Below are 22,482 nucleotides of genomic sequence, written 5' to 3'. Positions count from 1 at the left end.
GGCGACAGAGCGAGACTCCGTCTCAAAAAAACAAACAAACAAACAAAAAAAACCCAAATGAAACAAGATAGGACATTAGTTGATCATTTTTGAAGCTGGGTGACGGTATACAGGGTTTCGTTGTACTAGTTTACTTTTGAATATACTTGAAATCTTTCACAATAAGAAGTTGTGGAAATGTTTAGGTTTAACAAAGGTGAGTTATCTTACGCGTTTTTCCTTCCTTATACAAAACAAAATCTCTCTGAAAGTTGTCTATAGCTAGTAAATGCCTTTTGCTTCTTTTCTGAAAAAGCAAAACCCTTTCGAAGTCTTTAGTGGTGGTAAAATAAGCCCTTTGGATATGACACTCGGTGACGACGAAAGCAGGCACAAAAGGAAAACAGGATATTTTGGGGGTGTGTGTGTGTGTGTGTCTTTTGTCTTTTTACATTACTCTTAAATTCCCAGAACCAATCCCGGTTCTACAAATAAGTGAAACAAAATCCCCTTTAACACCGTAGGGTCTCACGCCCTCAGCTGACTCACGGAAATGACGCCATCAGCGAAAAGCGGGGCGGGCGTAGACGTCGGCACGTCAGCCCTCCTCCATGTCCAGCTGAGGGAAGGCTGGTTTCAGCGCCGCGGCCGGCGCCAGGCAAGGGATGGGCAGCCAGAGCTTGTCGACTGCGGCTGCGCAGGTATGCTGGGGCGGGGCTTCAGGTCACCCCGCCCATCCCCGGCCTACGCGACCATTGACCAGCTGCCGCCCGAGGGCTGGGTAAATCCTCAGCGGCCGAAATGATTAGCCCAGGGGGCAGCTCCGCCCCCGGCTCCTCCCGGCCTCTCGCCCCGCCCCCATGTCCCGCCCGCCCGCCTGCCTGGCTGCGGGCTGACACGGGGCTTCGCCTTGGGAAGGGGTCAAGGGAAGCAGTTAGACGGCGGCCGGGCGGCGGCTGCGGCGCGGCACACAATGTGAGCGCGGTGATGGGGAGCGGGCCGTTGGGAACAGGGGGCGGCATGGCGAGAAATGGGAGGGCCCCGGTGCTTGGTGGTGGAGGGGCTGCAGTGAGGGGCGGCTGTGAGTGGGCTAGGCTGTCCGAGAGTGTTTCGATACTGTAGTGCAGGCTGGGATCGCGGTCGGGAGACGCCAAGTCCGCGTTCCTCAGCTCTAGAGCTTCTCTTGGCAGCTTGGCACACCTTAAGTTTGCCTCTGTTTGGGTTGTCTGGGATGTGAGGAGGAAATTAAAAGATTCCCCCAAACACTTAGATGCTTCTTCGGGAAGTTCCTCGCCGGTGCGTGCGTGCCCACTTCTCTTGGATGGAAAGGTGGAAAGACCAGGTGGGCGGGTGGACTTCCACTCTCCGAGGATTGTTACAACAAACGAACTGGGAATTCCTCCCCCGCCCCCACGCCCTGCCCTGCAACACAGCAAACATTCCCAACAACTCTCCACGCCCCAGACGGAGTCTTGCTCTGTCGCCCAGGCTGGAGTGCAGTGGCGTGATCTCGGCTCACTGCAACCTCTGCCTCCCGGGTTCAAGCAATTCTCCTGCCTCAGCCTCCTGAGTAGCTGGGATTACAGGTGCCCGCCACCACGCCCGGCTTATTTTTTGTATTTCTTTAGTAGAGACGGGGTTTCACTATGTTGGCCAGGCTGGTCTCGAACTCCTGACCTCAGGTGATTTACGCACTTGGGCCCCCCAAAGTGCTGGGATTACAGGCGTGAGCCACCGCGCCTGGCCCCAGCTTTGAAGAGGAGACCAGAACAAGAACATTCCAAGAGCTTTGATGTATTTGAAATGTCTGAGATGTGGGCCTTTTCCTTGTATCTGTACAAAAGGTATGAGTGGGAAGGGAGTCTTGCTCCTTATTTTCACTGGACGCATTTTTGGTTATGAACATGTACCCATCTCTAGGAGTCTGTCTGCCCTAGAGGATTCTATGGTGGACATGCTGTGTTAGCTGTGATGTTTTCCTGAAACACAAGTTTCTATGAAATCTAATCAGTCCATGTGAAAGTATAGCGGATTGTTTGCGGGAAGTGAAGAAAATACATCTTTAGTTTCTGATAAGTCTAGATTTTTTAATATGGCCTCTTTTTCTAACCTGTGGATGTTTTTCTCTTTCACAGATTTATTTAGTTGGCCAACTACCACTGATGAAGATATGTTAGAGTGACTGCTGAAATTGCCTTTTTGCTTTTAACTGGAGGACAGTCCATTTGTTTCACTTCTTTTTGCTTTCCTTACTGCTATGAGCTTTACTGTAACGGCTGAAAAACTTGGAAAATAAAATGGACCTGCTGTAGTCTTGAACATAATTTTTTTAAGGAAAACTTAAAGTGCCAGAGTGAAAGCCAGAATGGCATCCAGAGAGAGGCTCTTTGAACTTTGGATGCTTTATTGTACAAAGGTAATTGCTTTCCTTTTTATTTTTATGTTTTAAAACTTTATTATAAAATTTGTGACTGGCAGTATTAACACTTTATTTAATAGATAATAGTGTATTTAGTCATACGAATAACCCCAAACTTAAAAGCACTTAAAGGATTTTCTGTTTTCCTCTTTTTCAGGTTTGAACACACATACAATATTGGCATACTGTTAAAAACTGTAGGGTGTGGCTTTTATTTGATACTTATCCCCAAATGATCCTAAAATTATATAAGTAAAATTATGCCCTTAAGAGAAAAATAAAATATTTTTATTTTTGTTTGTGCTTTTCATTTTCTCCCACAAGTGAGTTTAGGATAGAGACATTTTTGTGAGAAGGGCATTAAGCATTTTTCTTGGAACGAACCTTTGAAATTGCATCACAAGGTTATTGATTGAACTGCGTACTGTGTGACTGCCACTAAGTTAGCACTCTTTGAGCATTGTCTCATTTCTTCCTCACTACAATACTGTGAGGTGAATATTGTGATCATCCCCTTTTACTGATGGGAAAACTGATCCAAGGGTTACAGGGTACTGAGTAGCCGAGAAACACAGTACTACCTGACTCAAGTGCGTACTTATCCATTTTTACTCCTTAATATTTTTGTCACTCAGAAATAATGTTCTTTCCCCTCCTTGTCTTTATGTGAATTTTTACTTGATAGCTTTGATTTTAGGTTATTGAGAAGAGTACTCCTTAAAAACATGTTTTTCAAGTGAGGAGGTACATTATTACTTTGAAGATACTGGCAAGGGTCAGAGAAACACCCCAATGTACTATTTGAGTTAATTTAAGTCTGTGTGGTGAAATTCTCAAGTCACAGCTTCTGTTTCTGCATTATCCTTTCATGGTCCTTAAAAGGCAGATTATTATTTAACAGTGGTCTCATTTATCTGTCATATTAAATTTAGAGATTACACTGGAATTTTCTTTGACTTCCTGGTTTGATATATATTATAATCGCTAAAGGACATATACTTTGAAATGCTTAATATGAATTTTTAAAATAGCTTTTAGTCTTGCGTAATTTAATACCAGAAATGTCTTTTTAAAAATAGACGCTTCCAATAAAAAAGGAATCCAATTCACCACTTTTGAAAATAATCACTAACACGTTAACCAAAAATTAAAATTAATTTTTAGTATGAATACCCACTAGTTTGAAAATGATTTATTTAAAAATATATCAAACTTACTAGGTTTTACTGTTTTCAAAATGACATTGGTGAATGGGGTTACGTGTCTCATTAATAAGTTATATTCTTTTTAGGTAGATTTACTATTAAATTTAATATTAAAGCTTATTAAACAGATAGTATAGTTCATTGGCATACACTGAATTTTATTCTTAATGGCTTTTAATATAAACATGCCTCCCTTCTCTTTTGAAATGTTAATCCTCAATAATGAAGGCCCTTCACTGTCAGATTTTGAAGCCTATCTCTTCTTGGACAGGAATATAAATCTCAGGTTTAAGATTTAAATAATTTGTGTGCTTAATAAGATTTAAAATTTTTTCACTTGTTTTCAAAGAGTATTTAAAACCGTGATTTTATATTTTACCGGTTAATGAATAAGCTTTTTGTAAGGTAGACAACATTCTCTTCTGCAGACACCTTGAATCAGGTAGCTACCAAATATACCTCATAGATTTAAGTCTTCTTTCTAATGAGGATGAGTACCAAATACTGTACCCAGTTGTTCTCTATACTTTTTGCCTTATTATTCTCACTCTAGCATTTAGCCTCTCAAAGCAGCTGACTTTTTTTTTTTTTCCCCACCTGACAAACTTTTAAGGCTTTTTTTTTTTTTTACAGTTTTAATGAGCTTTCAGACCACTTGAGGACTCAGATCTTCTTATGAAAATATTTTCTACCACTAAGTTTCAAAAGCTTCTTAGACCTCTTTGTGAGCTTGAAATTGTAGTTTAGTTTTGGCACTGCTGCTGCTTTGTTTTGTAACCTTGAACAAGACTTACCTCTTTAGGTCTCAGTTTTTCTCATTTGTTGAGTAAGCATGTGTGCATGTATGTATATATAGGGAGAATGCTTATCTAACTCAGTATTCAGATTTTTGTTTGTTTTGACCTCTGAGGGATAAGCAGTTTGTTGTTGTTGTTGTTGTTGTTCTTATTCTGTAGATTGTTATGTAGAACTTTTTAGTTCTTTCTTTTTAAACTTTTATTGTGGAAATTCTCAAGCATGCACCAAGTAGAGAAGATGTTATAATGAACTCTTTTGTGTCTGTCACCCAATTTCGACTATTACCAGCTCATGTTCAGTCACAGTTTATGTATAACTGTCAATTTGCCCTATCTCTTAATTATTTTAAAGCAAATCCCAGACAGTTTATGATCTTATCTGTAAATATTTAAATATGTATAATAAATCCTCTTAAAAACAATCACAACACAATTTTTAAAATTATCAAATATGTGATCAATGTTCTTACTTTCCTGCTAGTGTCTTATATTCGTATTTTCCCACTGTTTGGCTCAATATTTAAAACAAAGTATACAGGTATTTTGTTGAAAATATCTGCTAAACATTTTCATCTATAGGCTCCCCTTCACCATATTTTTCTTCTTTACTGTTTATGTGTTGAAGAAACCAGATTTTGACCTTAGAGTTTTCTACAGTTTGAACATTTTGCTCACTGAATTCCCTTGATTTTATTTAATTGTTCCTCTCTTCTGGTATCTGGAAACTGACCGAACAGAGGCCTGATTGATTTGGGTTGTTTTGGGTGTGGAGGGCTAGAATAATTTATTAGTGTAGTGGCCATCTGTGATTTTTGCCTATATGTGTTATTAGGATTTTGCAAAACTGTATAATTTATATTGAGAACTGTCTCTATCAGCATTTGATTACAGTTCCTTAAAGGGAAGGCAGGTGGCATATATGTTTGATTCTGTCAGTTTTCACAATGACTTAATTTACTAGCATCCTCCCAAGATGATCAATTGTTTTTCTTGAGTATAAAGTCCATCTTTAATGATTAAAGTGTCTGCTGTTTTGTTGCCTTGCTTGGTTTGATGTCTACACAAAACACTGTATACATACCTGATTAAAGAAGACACCTTGGAAGAGTTATGAAGGACTGCTTCTGGGCAGTAAGGTTAAGACCTCCTCCGTATTTGCCACAGTGCTAACCTTGGCACAGATATTCCACAGTGTATTAACAATAGGTCAATATTAAGGTACCTACCATCACAGCGTTTCTGTCATGTTTTAAAAGTTGTCCCTGAACATTGCAAAAGTTCAGTAGGTCTAGTAGTAGTACTACCTCAGAAATAACCCTTGGGTTGGTCATAGCAGTGCTAAAAGAATGCTAATGGAATATATATGTCTTCTGCCTGGGTTCAGTTGTAAGCTTAAATACTAGTGACTAAAGTCCTTTAAGTAGAATTAAAATCAATTAGCAGTTTCAGTTTTTAGCAGATGGAGTCCCAATATTTGAAAGAATTTGAGTATAAAACTTGGCAATTTATTTGATTTTATTTTTAATTGATAATAATTGTATGTATTTATGGGGTACAATGTAATGTTTTGATACATGCATACATTGTGGAATCATCAAATCAGGCTAATTAACATATCTGTCACCTCACATACTTACCATTTCTTTGTGATGTGCAATTTGGTTTCTCACCAAACTTTTCAGGCCTAACTTCACTTTCTCCTTCTAGGAATAGGCTTTAATTAAATTGTTAGAAACATGTGTCTTCTTCCTAATAGGTTACTTTGTAAACCTTATGTAGTTATTGCATAATACAAGCAGGATGATTTCTAATCACCCAACATTTCTGCTTTCTAAAGATTCTTTCACTAGTGTATAAGACTATTAATTCAAGTTGTATAGTCTGAACCTAGGTGCAGTGGCTCATGTCTGTAAGGCTCACTGGAAGGCTGAGGTGGATGGATCATTTGAGATCAGGAGTTTGAAACCAGCCTGGCCAGCATGGTGAGACCCCGTCTCTACTAAAAATACAAAAATTAGCCGGGCATGGTGACATGCACCTGTAATCCTAGCTACTCGGGAGGCTGAGGCAGGAGAATCGCTTGAACTTGGGAAACAGAGGTTGCAGTGAGCGAAGCAGAGATTACGCCACTGCCTTCCAGCCTGGGTGACAGAGTGAGACTCCGTCTCAAAAAAAAAAAAAAAAAAGGAAAAAAACCAAATTATATAGTCTGAACTCTTCTTGCCTTCAAATGGTTGTCCCCACCCAGGGTCAAGGATTTGATTAACAGCACATTTCTTATAGCTCTTATAAGTTAAACATTAATTTGAACAGGTTTAATCTTGTATCTGGATTTCGTTCAGTAGTTAACTACTTGTCTGAGTGTATTTTTCTTAAGTATAGAAGTATTTTAATACTAGTACTTAAGTATACAGTTTTTTTTTTGTTTTTGTTTTTTTTTTTTTTTTTGGAGACGGAGTCTCATTCTGTGGCCCAAGTTGGAGTGCAGTGGCCCAATCTCAGCTCATCACAACCTCCAACCTTCTGGGTGCAAGCTATTCTCCTGCCTCAGCCTCCTGTGTGGCTGGGATTTATAGGCACATGCCACCAGGCCCAACTAAATTTTTGTATTTTTAGTAGTGACCGGGTTTTACCATGTTGGCCAGGCTGGTCTTGAACTCCTGTTTTTAGTAGAGATGGGGTTTCACCATGTTGGCCAGGCTGGTCTTGAACTCTTGACCTCAGGTGGTCCACCCTCTTCAGCCTCCCAAAGTGCTGGGATTACAGGCGTGAGCCACTCACTCAGCCCAGTATTTTTTTTAATGTCTGAAGATTTCAGGGCAGGTGTGGTGGCTCATGCCTGTAATGCCAGCACTTTGGGAGGCTGAGGCAGGTGGATCACTTGAACTTGGGAGTTTGAGGCCAACCTGGGCAACATGGTGAAACCCCATCTCTACCAAAAATACAAAAAATTAGCCAGGCATGATGGCACACACCTGTGGTCCCAGCTACTCAGGAGGTAAGGTGGGAGGATTGTTTGAGCCTGGGAAGTGTAGGTTGCATTGAGCCGAGATCGTGCCACTACACTCCAGCCTGGGTGACAGAGTGAGACCCCATTAAAAAAAAAAAAAATTAGTTTATATGTATGTAGTAGGCACCATGTTATTCACTGTATTTTTTGATAATTCACTTTTAACGTACTTACAGTAAGAGATGGTGCTGAGAACAATTTTTGTTTCTATATTATTATATACAAAGTTTTGAGATTCATATATGTGTGTAGAAAAAGACATGTATCGGCTGGGCACAGTGGCTCACGCCTGTAATCCCAGCACTTTGGGAGGCCAAGGTGGGTGGATCATGAGGTCAGGAGTTCAAGACCAGCGTGGCCAAAGTGGTGAAACCCCGCCTTTACTAAAAATACAAAAAAATTAGCCAGGCATGGTGGCGGGCACCTGTAATCCCAGCTACTCGGGGAGGCTGAGGCAGGAGAATCGCTTGAATCCGGTAGGCAGAAGTTGCAGTGAGCCGAGATCTCGCCACTACACTCTAGCCTGTGCAACAGAGCAAGGCTCTGTCTCAAAAAAAAAAAAAAAAAAAAAAGAAAAAGACATGTATCATAAATTCCCTATCTCAACTGGAACCCTTGGACAGACTTAAGGACGTATTTCTATTAGACACTTAGCCTTTTGGGAGTGCTGCAGTTAGTTGGTCACCAGAATATGTAGAAGAAACTGAGCCTCTCAAAGTCCTAGATAAGATTAAGCTATTTTTGTTCTGTCTGGTGTAAAGTATCAAATGCGTTAACTGGGTAAAAAGATACAAAGTGACTCAAAAGCACAGCATTTTGAAATGTGGCAGTGTAGATTGAAAACCATGGTTCATTTTTGTCATTAGCTTTAAAAAATTTTTTATTTCATTTTATTTTATTGAGATTGAATTTTGCCCTGAACAATTTTGTGAAGCTACAGTATTAGAGGTGATACTTAGTCCCAATTCTGTGTCTGATCTTAAGGACCTAAAAGGTTAACCTAGTTTCTTTGTATCTCAGTTTTCTCATCTGTCAAATGGAAAAACATAACTGTTTTAACTATCTGTCAACATTTTTTAGAAAAGAGATTTTATTTAAATGTATTTTAAGAGGAAAAGAGATAAAAATGTAGTCTTTATAAGTATTTTGCAGATGTGTGGGTGTGGACATGTTTGTATCAGGATTACTTCCATTTGCCCTTGTATTAATATAATAATAAAGGGCAATGTTCTCTTACTATTTTATCAGTAATCATGAAGCTGTATTCGTGAATGTCTTAACTGAGAATGTCTTAACTGATTTTAAATCAGTACTTATTTTTGCTTTCAAGGATAGTGCTTAATTATCTTGAATAATGATTTGAGGGTCCTCCCTACTCTAAACCAAATTTATTTTGGATGTTGATGATGCTCCATTTCCTGCTGTTGCCCTTTGTCCTGCTAAATCTGGAATATGACTGAAATAGATAGTTTTGCAGTGAGCTCAGAGTAAACTTCCTTTTCAGAATAAAAGTTTTGTTTCAAAAAGAAAATAGAATTTAGAGGTGTTTTATTCAGTTAAAAGGCAAGTATCTCTTTTTATACATAGATTTGGAAAAATGGAATTAGTGAATATTTGTTTAATGAGAAAATTATTAACTTATTAGTACAATTTTGTTTATAATCCTAAATAAGTTTTTAGTAAGATGGACCAATACATATCAACTCTTATAATTTAAGCCACATTTAATAAGTCTCTGGTATGTGCAAAGTATGAAAATGGCTCTTGATTTTCTATGGCTTGATAACGGCTTTGTATGTAAGGAAGGTAATGTTCTTTGACTCTAAAGAAAACAAAACAAAATCATTAACAGCCTAGTACTAGTAGTTACCACTTACATGTTTGTTTTCAGAATTTAGGTATGAAAGCAAGAAATGTATAGTTTATATCAGTGGACCTGAAATGAAAACGTTGTTAAGATGCATTAACTTTTTAAATTCTTTCCTTTTGAGCATCAAACTTTAAATTTCCCTGGAAGAAGGTGAAATTGATAGTACTTAAGTATAGATGTGGAGCATAATGTGCAGATGTGTAAGAGTCTGAAATAATTTCCTGTGTGTTTTTTTTTTTCTGTTTGTTTCGGACAAAAAAAACCCTGTGGTCTTCCCATTCACAGTTAGCTAGACAAGATCACTAGATTTTCAGGTAAGCATGCTGACTTTTCAATGTTTGTGGGACATTCAGATAGAAATACTCAATATATGGAGTTCAGAAGAGAGGTCTGTGCTGGAAATAAAGATTTGAGAGTTCTCATATTGGGAATTATTGGAGGGTTATTATGAGAATAAGAAGAAGGTAAAAGGAAGTCCTGAAGAACATTGTCATTTAAGAAGAAGACAGAGTTTTGGAGCCAGTCTGGGCAAAACAGTGAGACCACGTCTCTGTTATTTAAATAAATAAGTAAATAGGTGACAGAGGAAGAAGAGTTTGTAAGTTTAAAAGAGAGAGGAGCCAGGAGTGACTGGGTTGCCTCAGAAAGTAAAGGGATATTGGCTGGGTGCAGTGGCTCATATCTATAGTTCTAGCTCTTTGGGAGGCCAAGGTGGGAGATTTGCATGAGCTCAGGAGTTTCAGTCTGCAGTGAGCTGGGATCATGCCACTCTAGTCCAGCCTGGGTAACAGACTAAGACTCTTTCTCACAAAAAAAAAAAAAAGAAAGAAAGAAACAAGTAGTCAGGGGTGTCAAATTCAACATGGCAGTCAAGAAAAGTATTATGGTCCACGTCTGGTGGTTCACGCCTGTAATCCCAGCACTTTGGGAGGCCAAGGCGGGAGGATCATTTGAGGTCAGGAGTTTGAGACCAGCCTGGCCAACATGATGTAACCTCATCTCTACTGAAAATACAAAAGCTAGCTGGGCGGGGTGGCATGCACCTGTAATTGCAGCTACTTAGGAGGCAAGAGAATCACTTGAATCCAAGAGGCAGGGGTTGCAGTGGGTCAGGTTTGTGCCACTGCACTCCAGCCTGGGCAATAGAGTGAGACTGTCTCAAAAAAAAAAAAAAGGGGAAAAGCATTATGGAGCACGTATTGGATTTGACAGTTTACATATTGTTGGTGGCCCGAAGTGGGCAGATCACTTGAGGCCAGGAGTTCGAAACCAGCCTGGCCAAAATGGTGAAACCCGTCTCTACTAAAAATACAAAAATTAGCTGCGTGTGGTGGTGCAGGCCTGTGGCCCCAGCTACTCAGGAGGCTGAGGCAGGAGAATTGCTTGAACCTGGGGGGCGGAGACTGTAGTGAGCCGAGATCGCACCATTGTACTCCAGTCTAGGCAACAGAGCAAGATTCTGTCTGAAATAAAAATAAATAAATAAATAGATGGCTTTTGCAAAAGCAGTTCTGAAAAGAGTGAAAAAGTTAAAAATGCAAGTCCTTATATTATTAATTTTTTATTATTAAATTCAATAGACTTAAAATTACTACTAAACTGCTACTAAAGTTTGTAGATAGATGTTTCCTCTTTATCTTTGTACTAACCTGGCCAAGGACCTTTATTGGTCTGTGTACCACACTTTGTGTGGCACTGCTGTAGAGCATCTGAAAATTCTCAGATACCTAGGAATCCATCTGTAAATCCAGAGATCTGTAATTTGAAAAATATTGCTTTATAAATTGAACTGTCACTGATGATCCCTTGGTAGCAATCCAAATGTGACCTGTGAAATCGATTAGCAATACTAGTCGTGAGGTAGTTTTTCCTAATATGCTTAAAGTAATTTAGAAATTAATAACAACAGGAGTGCAAACTTTAAAAATTTCTATATGGAGCTTATAGACCACTGAAAATATTTCTGATAACTCCGAGCATTCTCAGACCTTAGTTTTAGAAACAATCCTTGAACAATTATTATATTTGACATACTTTGATTGCTCTACGTTTGCTACAGCTTTTTTTTCCTTTCTGCAAAATTACGTTGCAGGTTTTGCCACAAGCAAGTAAAGAATTGGGACCAAAGATCCAATCTGCTGCAGTCTTCTTTCTAGGCACAATTATTCATATTTCTCCTATATGCAAAATGTACTTCATATCTATCTCAAGAACTCCAAAACTCTCATCCAATCATGATACCAGTCTTGAAACATGGGATCTGTGGTATATATAGATCCAATTGTGGTTTTTCTTGATATTATGATCTGTGAACTCAGAGGACACTTGGTATCTGTCCTCTGCAAATCCAACTGGGCAAATATTGCCTAGTTTCTCTATCCTCAGAGAAGAAATGTTCCATCATATGACTCAGTACCTGCCATGGCTACTCTTTTGCTCTTGGCTGTGTTTTCTTGGAGGTTCTTTTTTTTTCCCCCATCATTTTCCTTTTGCTGTGTCTGAAGTGGGCATTGGAGACTACCCTTTGTTGTGACTAAGCAGCTCTCTCAGCAGCTTGCCTTCTGCGTTAGGAAGTCCCCTACAGAAAATGAGGACTTCCCTCCCCTTCTAATTCTTCTGCTTCTAGTTCTCTTTTGTTTAGTTACATTATCTTATAACTCCTACATAATATTCTATAGTAATGGAAATAAGGGATATACTTGTCTTGCTCCTCATTTTAGCAGGAAAAAGATTAGGTTTTCCTGTTATGTTAGCTTCAGAATTTGGGGCTGAGACATGTATATTTATGTCTGTTTTTTTGTGTATAACCGCTTTAAATAATAGATCAGTGTAATTTATAATGTTACATATTTTATTACCTTATTCATTTTTTATAGGTCTGCTGATATTTCTCATATTACCTGTTTGCACCTCTTAGAATATATTATACAATTACCAAGAATAGTTTTATGTGTGTATACATTAAGATGTGGATAATTAGTCTATTGTGTTGCAGAGAAATGATATTATTAAGACTTCACATAACTGAAAAGAATCACTGTTGTTACTTGCTTTAATTATTGGTATTCAGTAGTTGCCATTTTAAATTTTTTTTTTTTTTTTTTTTTGAGACAGTCTTTTTCTTGCTGTCTCCAGGCTCCAGGCTGGAGTACAGTGGTGTGATCTCAGTTCACTGCAACCTCCGCCTCCTGGGTTCAAGCAATTCTGCTGCCTCAGCCTCTCAAGTGTCTGGGACCACAGGCGTGCACCACCATGCCCAGCTAATTTTTGTATTTTTAGTAGAGACAATGTTTCACCATGTTGGCCAGGATGGTCTCAATCTCTTGACCTTGTGACCTGCCTGCCTCGGCCTCCCAAAGTGCTGGGATTACAGGCGTGAGTCACTGCCTCCGGCTTGAATATTCTCCTTTAGTAGAATCCTCATTATGCATTTTAAGTAGGTTCATTTGGAATCAGGTGTTCTACTTAATTTTCAGTAGTCTTTCATTGTTAAAGACGTACAGTAAATTGCTTCTAGATCAAGGTTTAATGCCTTGTAGTGTTTTAATATATGTTCAGCCTGGCTGTTGACAAAAACCCTTGATTTCTTCTTCTTATTTTTAACTCCTTCACCCCCAACCCTTGACTTCTTTTGTGGAAATATAATTCAGTTTTTTTGTGACAATTTTGTTCTGGTCATTCAAAATCTATTAAGATATGGGGAACTATGTAGACTGACTATGAAATGTGCCATAGCCATATTTGAAATCCTTTGAAGGTATCAGAATTCAGGCAAGGGTTAGCAACACTTGTTTCCTCATCCCTTTGTCAGCTTTTATTTAAAATAATGGAATTTACATTATAATGTGCCACTTTGTTTTCATTAATGGAAATGAGCTCTACTCAAATATATTTTATACAGACCCTGCTGTCTTAAAAAATGAAAAAATAACTTAGCCACATCTAAGAGATATCAACATTTTTCTTGATGTTTTGTGACTTACATTCAGGCTGGTAGAGGTATCTACCCAGATTTAAAGAAGATTAAATGATATACCCATTTCACACAAAAGTCAAGCATTTCAAAACAGTTTACCTCTGTAAAAAAAAAAAAATGTTGGCTGGGCGCGGTGGCTCACGCTTGTAATCCCAGCACTTTGGGAGGCCGAGGCGGGCGGATCACGAGGTCAGGAGATCGAGACCACGGTGAAACCCCGTCTCTACTAAAAATACAAAAAATTAGCCGGGCGCGGTGGCGGGCGCCTGTAGTCCCAGCTACTCGGAGAGGCTGAGGCAGGAGAATGGCGTGAACCCGGGAGGCGGAGCTTGCAGTGAGCCGAGATTGCGCCACTGCACTCCAGCCTGGGTGACAGAGCGAGACTCCGTCTCAAAAAAAAAAAAAAAAAAAAAAAAATGTTGTTTGATGCATTTAACTACTACATAATTTTTACTGACACTGAACATTTGAATGGTAGGAAAGGTGTGTAATTTATGATGCCACTCTGAGATGAATTTATACTTCTTTTTTATTGAGTGATTTTTGTCTGTTCAAAATACAAAATTTAACCTTTCTAGTGAATGAACTTTATTTTATGGAGAAAAATGAAAAATATATGGACTTTCTGTTTTAAGACACAGGGCATTGCTCTGTCACCCAGGCTGGAGTACAGTGGCATAATCGTAGTAGCTCCCTATAACCTTGGACTCGTGGGGTCAAGTGATCTTCCTATTTCACCCTTCCAAGCACTACAAGTGTGTGCCACCACACCTGGCTATTTTCTGAACAGTTTTTTTTTTAAGATGGAGTCTCACTGTGTCACCAGGCTGGAGTGCAGTGGCGTGATCTTGGCTCACTGCAACCTCTGCCTCTGGGGTTCAAGCAATTCTCCTGCCTCAGCCTCCCGAGTAGGTGGGACTACAGGCACATGCCACCACGCCCAGCTAATTTTTGTATTTTTAGTAGAGACGGGGTTTCACCGTGGTCTCGATCTCTTGACCTAGTGATCCGCCCGCCTCGGCCTCCCAAAGTGCTGGGATTACAGGTGTGAGCCACTGAGCCTGGCCCAATTTTTTTTTTTTTTTTTAAAGAGACAGGGTCTTGCTATGTTGCCCAGGCTGGTCTTGAACTCCTGGTCCAAGCAATCCTTATGCCTCGGCCTCTCAAAATGGTGGAATTATAGGCGTGAGCCACTGTGCCTGGCCTGACTTTTTGATTGGATTTATGTTCTAAGAAAAAATAGTAATATTTTACTTTTATGCTGAGCTTTAATTTTTTAATTAAGATATATAACTTAATTGTAGAAAATTTAGAAAATACAGGTATTCAGGAAGTCAGTTACAGAAAATCTCATTATTCAGAGACTTTTAGTTCTTTATGGATGTGTAAATTAATTACATTTACTACTACAAATTATTAATATATTTAATTTGAAAAACTTCAACTTGACATGAAACTTGAAGATCATTTCAAGTTTCATGGAATGTTTTAAACTCCATTTGACAAGTGTCAGTGTTATATTAACATGTCTATATATTAATATAGACATGTTAATATATTTAATACATTTATAGTAATAATATTTTTCTTTCCTAAAGAGTTAACTTTAGTCCCATTTGACTCATTTTTATTGGGTGCCTGCTGTATGCACATGTCCGTTGAATTTTATATTTTCCTATTTTTTTATGTGGTTAATTTTTAAGAAATTTATAAATTGTATTTTTAGAGCATTTTTAGGTTCCCAGAAAAATTGAGCAGAAAGTATAGAGCATTCCCATATACCCCCTGTCCCCACACATGCACAGCCTTCCCTACCATCTATATCCTGGACCACAATGCACCCTTTCGATAACTTGACTGACTTCCCAAAAACACCTGCATCAGAAACTTTTGAGTCAGAGTCTTGCTCTGCTGCTCAGGCTGGAGTGCAATGGTGCGATCTCAGCTCACTACAACCTCCACCTCCTGAGTTCCAGTGAGTCTCGTGCCTCAGCCTCCTGAGTAGCTATGATTATAGGGTGGCTAATTTTTGTATGCCTGGCTAATTTTTGTACTTTTAATAGAGACGAGGTTTTACCATGTTGGTCAGGCTGGTCTCAAACTCCTGGCCTCAAGTGCTCTGCCCGCCTCAGCTTCCCAAAGTGTTGGGATTACAGGCGTGAGCCCCCATACCCAGCCTGCATCAGAAGCTTCTTTACCTGACCACCATGTGTGAAACTCCAAGATAAACACAGAATTCATGCAACAGGACATATTTTACCTAACATTGCAGATGTGGGCCAGTTCTGCTGATTTTAACTGTGATTTTTCCACAGTATATTGTTCAGACCTGGAACTTTATTAGTTATCTGAATGGATAGTTACATAAACTTTTAAGAAATTCTAGCCTGGGGCAACATGATGAAACCCTGCCTCTACAGATAATACAAAAATTAACTGGGCATGATGGCATGTGCCAGTGGTCCCAGCTACTCAGGAGGCTGAAGTGGGAGAATCACTTAAGCCCAGGTGGTTGAGGCTGCAGTGAGCCATGATTTTGCCACTGTACTTCAGCCTGGGCAACAGAGTGAGACCCTGTCTCAAAAAAAAAAAAGAAAAGCTAATAAAAACATACAAAAAGTAAAATTTGAAACCTTTCTCACCAGGAATTGGTGTATTCTAAGCCTATTTTGTATACATACACCTCTATTACAGTATTACTACTTTTGTTTGTGTTAAAGTGGCTTCCAAACCTCTCTTGGATGAGATGGGTTTTCCTTTCATTAAAATTTTTGCCTTCATCTATTTAATTGACTGACTTCATGTGAGGGCATGCTTTTCCAGCTAGAATCAGTTTCCCACTTAGACTGTAGGTCCAGATAATAAGTAAACTAAAGCAAGATGGAGGGATGAAGTCATCAGGTATACCTTAGTGGAAGAGGTAGCATCAATCAAGATTTTAAAGAATGTATAGTAGCTTAATAGTTACAGAAGATGTTCCAGGCACGCGTAAGGCATGACCGAACAAAGGAAAAGTGGTCTTTAAGTATAGATTTTCATTTCTGGTAATAAGGTAGACTAGGTTGTTTAGGCTTACCCTTCTGAAAATTACTAGAAATTCTGGATAAAATTTAAGAAACATCTTAAAAGCATTGAAAAACTGGCAACATGGTAAGGCATCATGAAACCAAATCTTAATGAAAGCAGAAACTTAGGTAAATGAAAGCCTCTTTTGCCTGGTGAACTTGAGCTTTTGTTTTCATGACCTTGTAAGTGGGTAGAAGTTAGAAGAGGCTTCTGTTCTTTTCAAGATGGGCCTCTCCATAGGGCTACTCAGTACTGAACTTCTAGATTCCCCCAGAGTAAGTGATCAAATAATAATAATAATAATAAAGAACAATTTACAATAATAATAAAGAACAAGTATCAAATGTAAAGCCAAGGGACTAACTGGAATGAGAAGTCTAAGAAAATTTCCCTTCTGATTCCCAGAGCTTACACCTTTGGCATAAGGAACAACTAGATTCTAAGCAAACCCACTTAACTCTCCTCCCTCCACTAGGACTTCAGGGGAAACTGCATGAGTGAGAACCAACAGAAGTAGACAGTAAACATGGATCTAGAAAGACTTCATATGTTGATAGTAGAAGGCAGAGATTGTAAAATAAATATACCAGGCACAGTGGCTCACACCTGTAGTCCCAGCACTTTGGGAGACTGAGACAAAAGGATCACTCGAGACCAGACTGCGCAACATAGTGAGGCCCTGTCTCTACAAAAAGAATTCAAAAATTAGCCAGGCATGGTGGTGCATGCCTATAGTCACAGCCACTTGGGAGACTGAGGTGTGAGGATCACTCAAGCCCAGTAGGTTGAAGCTGCAGTGAGCTGTTGTTGCTATCTCAGAAAAAAAGTTGAACAGATTCTATATATCATGGAATCTGAAAACATTGATTATTAAATATGCCATTACTTTATGTAACATTTAGAAAAATGCTGGCAGTTAAACTGCAGATTTATAACTTATTTCCTGATGTATGAATTGACCATACCAGGTTCTCATTGTTTTGAAATTTCTCTCATCTTTTCCTAGTGATTTGGCAGTTTCTCTTGTCTTCATTTGCATTGTTTGGCTTATGGTAGATAATCTTTTCACACGTGTATTTCCTTTTCATCTATTTGAGAGTATCTCTCATTTTCAAGTTTATAAAGCACTAAGCTTTTCATCAGAAAACATACCATTGTGATCATTCCTGTGGTAATGAATATTTGCTTTGTTAATGTCAAAATTATATCCTGTTGCTCTGTTCTCAATGCCTTTCTTTGTACACAATTTCATTTTATTGCCTAATCACAGTATAATTTTTTGAAGACATTTTGAATGGTAGTTAAACTTATGTGTAGTACTAACTACACATGTTAATCTAGTGAAGGAACGTCAATATGAAGTCTACTACCAGGTTTGCACATGAACAGACAAGAGCAAATGTCAGCTACCTCTCTAAGGGCAATTTTGAGATGCATTTTAATTTCAAAGATGTCAAATGTTAAGAATCTTAGAATCATAGAAATATGAAAAAAGTGACCTGGCAGTTTTGAAAAAGAAATAGACTGTCTTGAAATGGGGGAAAAATTGGAATTTTAAAAAATTGAACGATAAAAGCACATTTTAGAACTTGGCAGCTACAGAATTACTTAGGAAAATTTAAATACATATGTTAGAAATAAAAAAGACTAAAACTTAATGAACTAGTCATTTGTGGTAGCCAATCTTCAGATCCCACCTCTTGGTATTTACACTCTTGTGTACAATCCCCTCCCACATTGTACCATGGTTGATCTGTGTGATTAGTAGAATTTGGCAAAAGTGATAGTATGTCATTTCCAAAATTAGGCTATGAAAGACACTATTGTTTCACCTCAATTGTTCTTTATTATTTTTTGATTGCTTACTCCAGGGGAATCCAGAAGTTCAGTAATGAGTAGCCCTACGGAGTGGCCCATCTTGTAAAGAATAGAAGGCTCTTGCGAACTACCGTATGAGTGAGCTTTTAAGTGGTTCCTTCAGCCCAGTCAAGCTTTGATATGACTGTGTCCTTAGTTGGCATGTTCATTACGAGATCATGAGAAATCCTGAGCCAGAAGCACCAACCTGAGCCACTCTTGAACTCTGACCGTAAGAAACAGTGAGATAATAAATGTTTGTTGGTTTAAGCTAATAAATTTTGGGTAATTTGTTATGCAGGAATAGACAACTATTGCATCATCTGTTTAAGAAGATAAGAACAGCCAGGCGCAGTGGCTCATGCTTGTAATCCCAGCACTTTGGGAGGCCAAGGCGGGCGGATCATGGGGTCAGGAGATCAAGACCATCCTGGCTAACATGGTGAAACCCTGTCTCTACTAAAAAATACAAAAAATTAGCTGGGTGTGGTGGTGGGCGCCTGTAGTCTCAGCTACTTGGGAGGCTGAGGCAGGAGAATGGCATGAACCTGGGAGGCGGAGCTTGCAGTGAGCTGAGATCGTGCATAAGAACAAAAACCCAAAGAAAGAGCGAAGGAAATAGTAGCTTTCTTTCTTTTTTTTTTTTTTAGACAGAGTCTCACTGTTGCCAAGGCTGGAATGCAGTGGTGCCATCTTGGCTCACTGCAACCTCCACCTCCCGGGCTCAAGTGATTCTCCTGCCTCAGCCTCCCGAGTAGCTGGGACTACAGGCACACACCACCACACCTGGCTCATTTTTGTATTTTTGGTAGAGACAGGTTTTCATTATGTTGGCCAGGCTGGTCTCAAACTCCTGACCTCAGGTGATCCACCTACCTTGGCCTCTCAAAGTGCTGGCATTACAGGCGTGAGCCACCATGCCCATCCGGAAGTTGTACCTTTTTAAATGTGAAAGTTCCCAAATTTATTGTATGTATTTTCAGTTGTTGTGGGAAATATACATATATCAGAAAGTTGGCATGTACTAAGGAATAGGTTTATAATGAACAGGCCACTATCCATTACATAACATCTTGGGATGAGTAGCATAAACACAGTCTGTATCTGGATATACTTTTAATTAAGAATCTGGAAGTGGGATTGAGAATAATAAATAGCTCTTTCTTCTGCAAATCTTTCTAGTAGTAATGGTGTTATTATGAGGAAATTGTCGGGTTTTTGCAGAAATTACTCATAATTAAATACCGGATTTAGGAAATGATGATCAGTAGTTTCTACTGTCACAACCCCGACCACCCTTTTTTAAAACACTTTTCCAATTGTATCTATTATCATCCAAGTGAAAAGTGTTGGGATGAATACTTGGTTAGGAAATGCTGACTTCTCCAGTCTTATAATCCTATATGATTATCCACTGCTTCCTATCATTTCCACACTGGCATGATACCAAATGTTACACATCTTCGAACATATCTTGCTGTTTTCTCTCTGTCTGGATTCCTCTCTTCCCCCGACCCTCCCTGAGGGTATCTGTTTATGATTCTTTGAAAACGTTTTTGAGCGTTTGGGACTACACATTTACCCCCAACCTTGACAGAATCAATGACTCCTTTCTTTGTATTATTTCAGTATTTTTCACAACTGTGTTGCTTCACAGGCTGTTTTGCATTTACTTGTTTATACCTCTTTTCTCTTGAACAACGAGCACTTTGAGGACAAGACTATATTTTATTTGTCTTTATATTCATGGTCTAGCATGGTCCCTAGTTCGTACATGGTTGGCCTGTACTTTTTTTTTTTTTTTTTTGAGACAGAGTCTTGATTTGTCTCCAGGCTGGAGTGCAGTAGAGCGATCTCGGCTCACTGCAACCTCCGCTTCCCGGGTTCGAGTGATCCTCCTGCCTCAGCCTCCCGAGTAGCTGGGACTACAGGCGCATGCCACCATATCCAGCTAATTTTTTGTATTTTCAGTAGAGACGGAGTTTCACCATGTTGGCCAGGATGGTCTTGATCTCTTGACCTTGTGATCCGCCCACCTTGGCCTCCCAAAGTGCTGGGATCACAGGTGTGAGTCACCACACCCAGCCTTTTTTTTTTTTTTTTTTTGAGATGGAGTTTCACTGTTGTTGCCCAGGCTGGAGTGCAATGGCGCGATCTCGGCTCACTGAAACCTCCACCTCCCATGTTCAAGCAATTCTCCTGCCTCAGCCTTCCTAGTAGCTGGGAATACAGGCATGCACCACCACGCCTGGCTAATTTTGTATTTTTAGTAGAGACAGGGTTTCTCCATGTTGGTCAGGCTCGTCTTGCACTCCCGACCTCAGGTGATCCTCCTGCTTCGGCCTCTCAAAGTGTTGGGATTACAGGCGTGAGCCACTGTGCTTGGCCGGCCTGTACTTATTAAACGTTTTTAATAGTTGCTAGGTTGTATCAGAAAAACTTGAGGGCTGACTTGCAAGATTAGTCACTTTTACAATGTTTCTGTGGGGGGAATTTATCTTCTTTTGGTAGGATATTAGAAAATATAAATATAACTGACTTAGATGAACTTTTAAAATTCAATTCATATTTAAGTTAGGAACTGCCCATCATATGATTGAAATATTTGTATGCATCTAAAATTTGATAGTTTTAAAACTTGAGTGAATACTGTAATCCACATATCATTGCATAGAGCAAATAAAGCATTCCCCCTATTCTTAGCTGTAACCCTGTCTCTGAAGAACTAGGGGAAATTGCATGGATCATTTAATTCCATTATACTCTCTAAAGCCTCCCAAAAGGTTAGTGGGTGTTATGAGAAGCTAAACGTCTGTTGTGCTTTAACATAATTTAAGTAATCACATGTGACTAGTGGCCCCCATATTGGACAGCACAGCTCTAAGTTAAGTGTTCAGACTTCATCCTTTACTAATAGAGAGCCATTGAAAGTATTTGGGCAGGACAGAGGAGATGACTGGATTTAAATTTAACAAATCTCGGGGTGGAGCCAAGGTGGCCGAATAGGAACAGCTCCGGTCTACAGCTCCCAGCCTGAGCGACACAGAAGACAGGTGATTTCTGCATTTCCGTTTGAGGTACTCGGTTCATCTCACTAGGGAGTGCCAAAAAGTGGGTGCAGGACAGTCGGTGCAGCGCACTGGGCGCGAGCCAAAGCAGGGCGAGGCATTGCCTCACTCGGGAAGCGCAAGGGGTCAGGGAGTTCCCTTTCCTAGTCAAAGAAAGGGGTAACAGACGGCACCTGGAAAATTGGGTCAGTCTCACCCTAATACTGCGCTTTTCCAACGGGCCTGGAAAATGGTACACCAGGAGATTGTGTCCTGCACCTGGCTCGGAGGGTCCTATGCCCATGGAGTCTCGCTGATTGCTAGCACAGCAGTCTGAGTTCAAACTACAAGGCGGCAGCGAGGCTGGGGGAGGGGCGCCCGCCATTGCCCAGGCTTGCTTAGGTAAACAAAGCAGCCAGGAAGCTCGAACTGGGTGGAGCCCACCACAGCTCAAGGAGGCCTGCCTGCCTCTGTAGGCTCCACCTCTGGGGACAGGGCACAGACAAACAAAAATTCAGCAGGAACCTCTGCAGACTTAAATGTCCCTGTCTGACTGACAGCTTTGAAGAGAGTAGTGGTTCTCCCAGCACGCAGCTGGAGATCTGAGAACAGACAGACTGCCTCCTAAAGTGGGTCCCTAATCCCCAAGCAGCCTAACTGGGAGGCACCCCCCAGTAGGGACAGACTGACACCTCACTCGGCCGGGTACTCCTCTGAGACAAAACTTCCAGAGGAACTATCAGACAGCTGAATTTGTGGTCTCACGAAAATCCGCTGTTCTGCAGCCACCGCTGCTGACACCCAGCTAAACAGGGTCTGGAGTGGACCTCTAGCAAACGCCAACAGACCTGCAGCTGAGGGTCCTGTCTGGGAGAAGGAAAACTAACAAACAGAAAGGACATCCACACCAAAAACCCATCTGTACATCACCATCATCAAAGACCAAAAGTAGATAAAACCACAAAGATGGGGAAAAAACAGAGCAGAAAAACTGGCAACTCTAAAAAGCAGAGCACCTCTCCTCCTCCAAAGGAACGCAGTTCCTCACCAGCAACAGAACAAAGCTGGACGGAGAATGACTTTGACGAGTTGAGAGAAGAAGGCTTCAGACGATCAAACTACTCCGAGCTACGGGAGGAAATTCAAAACAATAGCAAAGAAGTTAAAAACTTTGAAAAAAAATTAGACGAATGGATAACTAGAATAACCAATGGAGAGAAGGGCTTAAAGGAGCTGATGGAGCTGAAAGCCAAGTA

General features: G+C 40.0%; 1 protein-coding gene across 5 annotated transcripts in view; it reads left to right on the top strand.

Annotated features, from left to right (window-relative positions):
• The first annotated feature begins 534 nt into the window (after nucleotides 1–534).
• NBEAL1 (neurobeachin like 1) overlaps nucleotides 535–22,482 on the top strand; it is a 212,068-nt gene continuing 190,120 nt past the window's right edge. For 4 of the 5 annotated variants that reach the window (XM_032754888.2, XM_058439546.1, XM_058439537.1 and 1 more), the window contains exons 1-2: nucleotides 811–954; nucleotides 2,115–2,395. In XM_032754888.2, the coding sequence (XP_032610779.1) occupies nucleotides 2,345–2,395 (51 nt within the window). In that variant the 5' untranslated portion in view covers nucleotides 811–954; nucleotides 2,115–2,344. Of the gene's footprint in view, nucleotides 681–810; nucleotides 955–2,114; nucleotides 2,396–22,482 lie in introns of those variants that run through there. The other variant, XM_058439532.1, reaches the window with a different exon arrangement.

This window comes from Hylobates moloch, unplaced genomic scaffold, assembly GCF_009828535.3.
Source record: "Hylobates moloch isolate HMO894 unplaced genomic scaffold, HMol_V3 SCAFFOLD_1, whole genome shotgun sequence".
Lineage (NCBI taxonomy): Eukaryota > Metazoa > Chordata > Mammalia > Primates > Hylobatidae > Hylobates > Hylobates moloch.
This window is presented reverse-complemented; position numbering and strand designations above follow the sequence as displayed.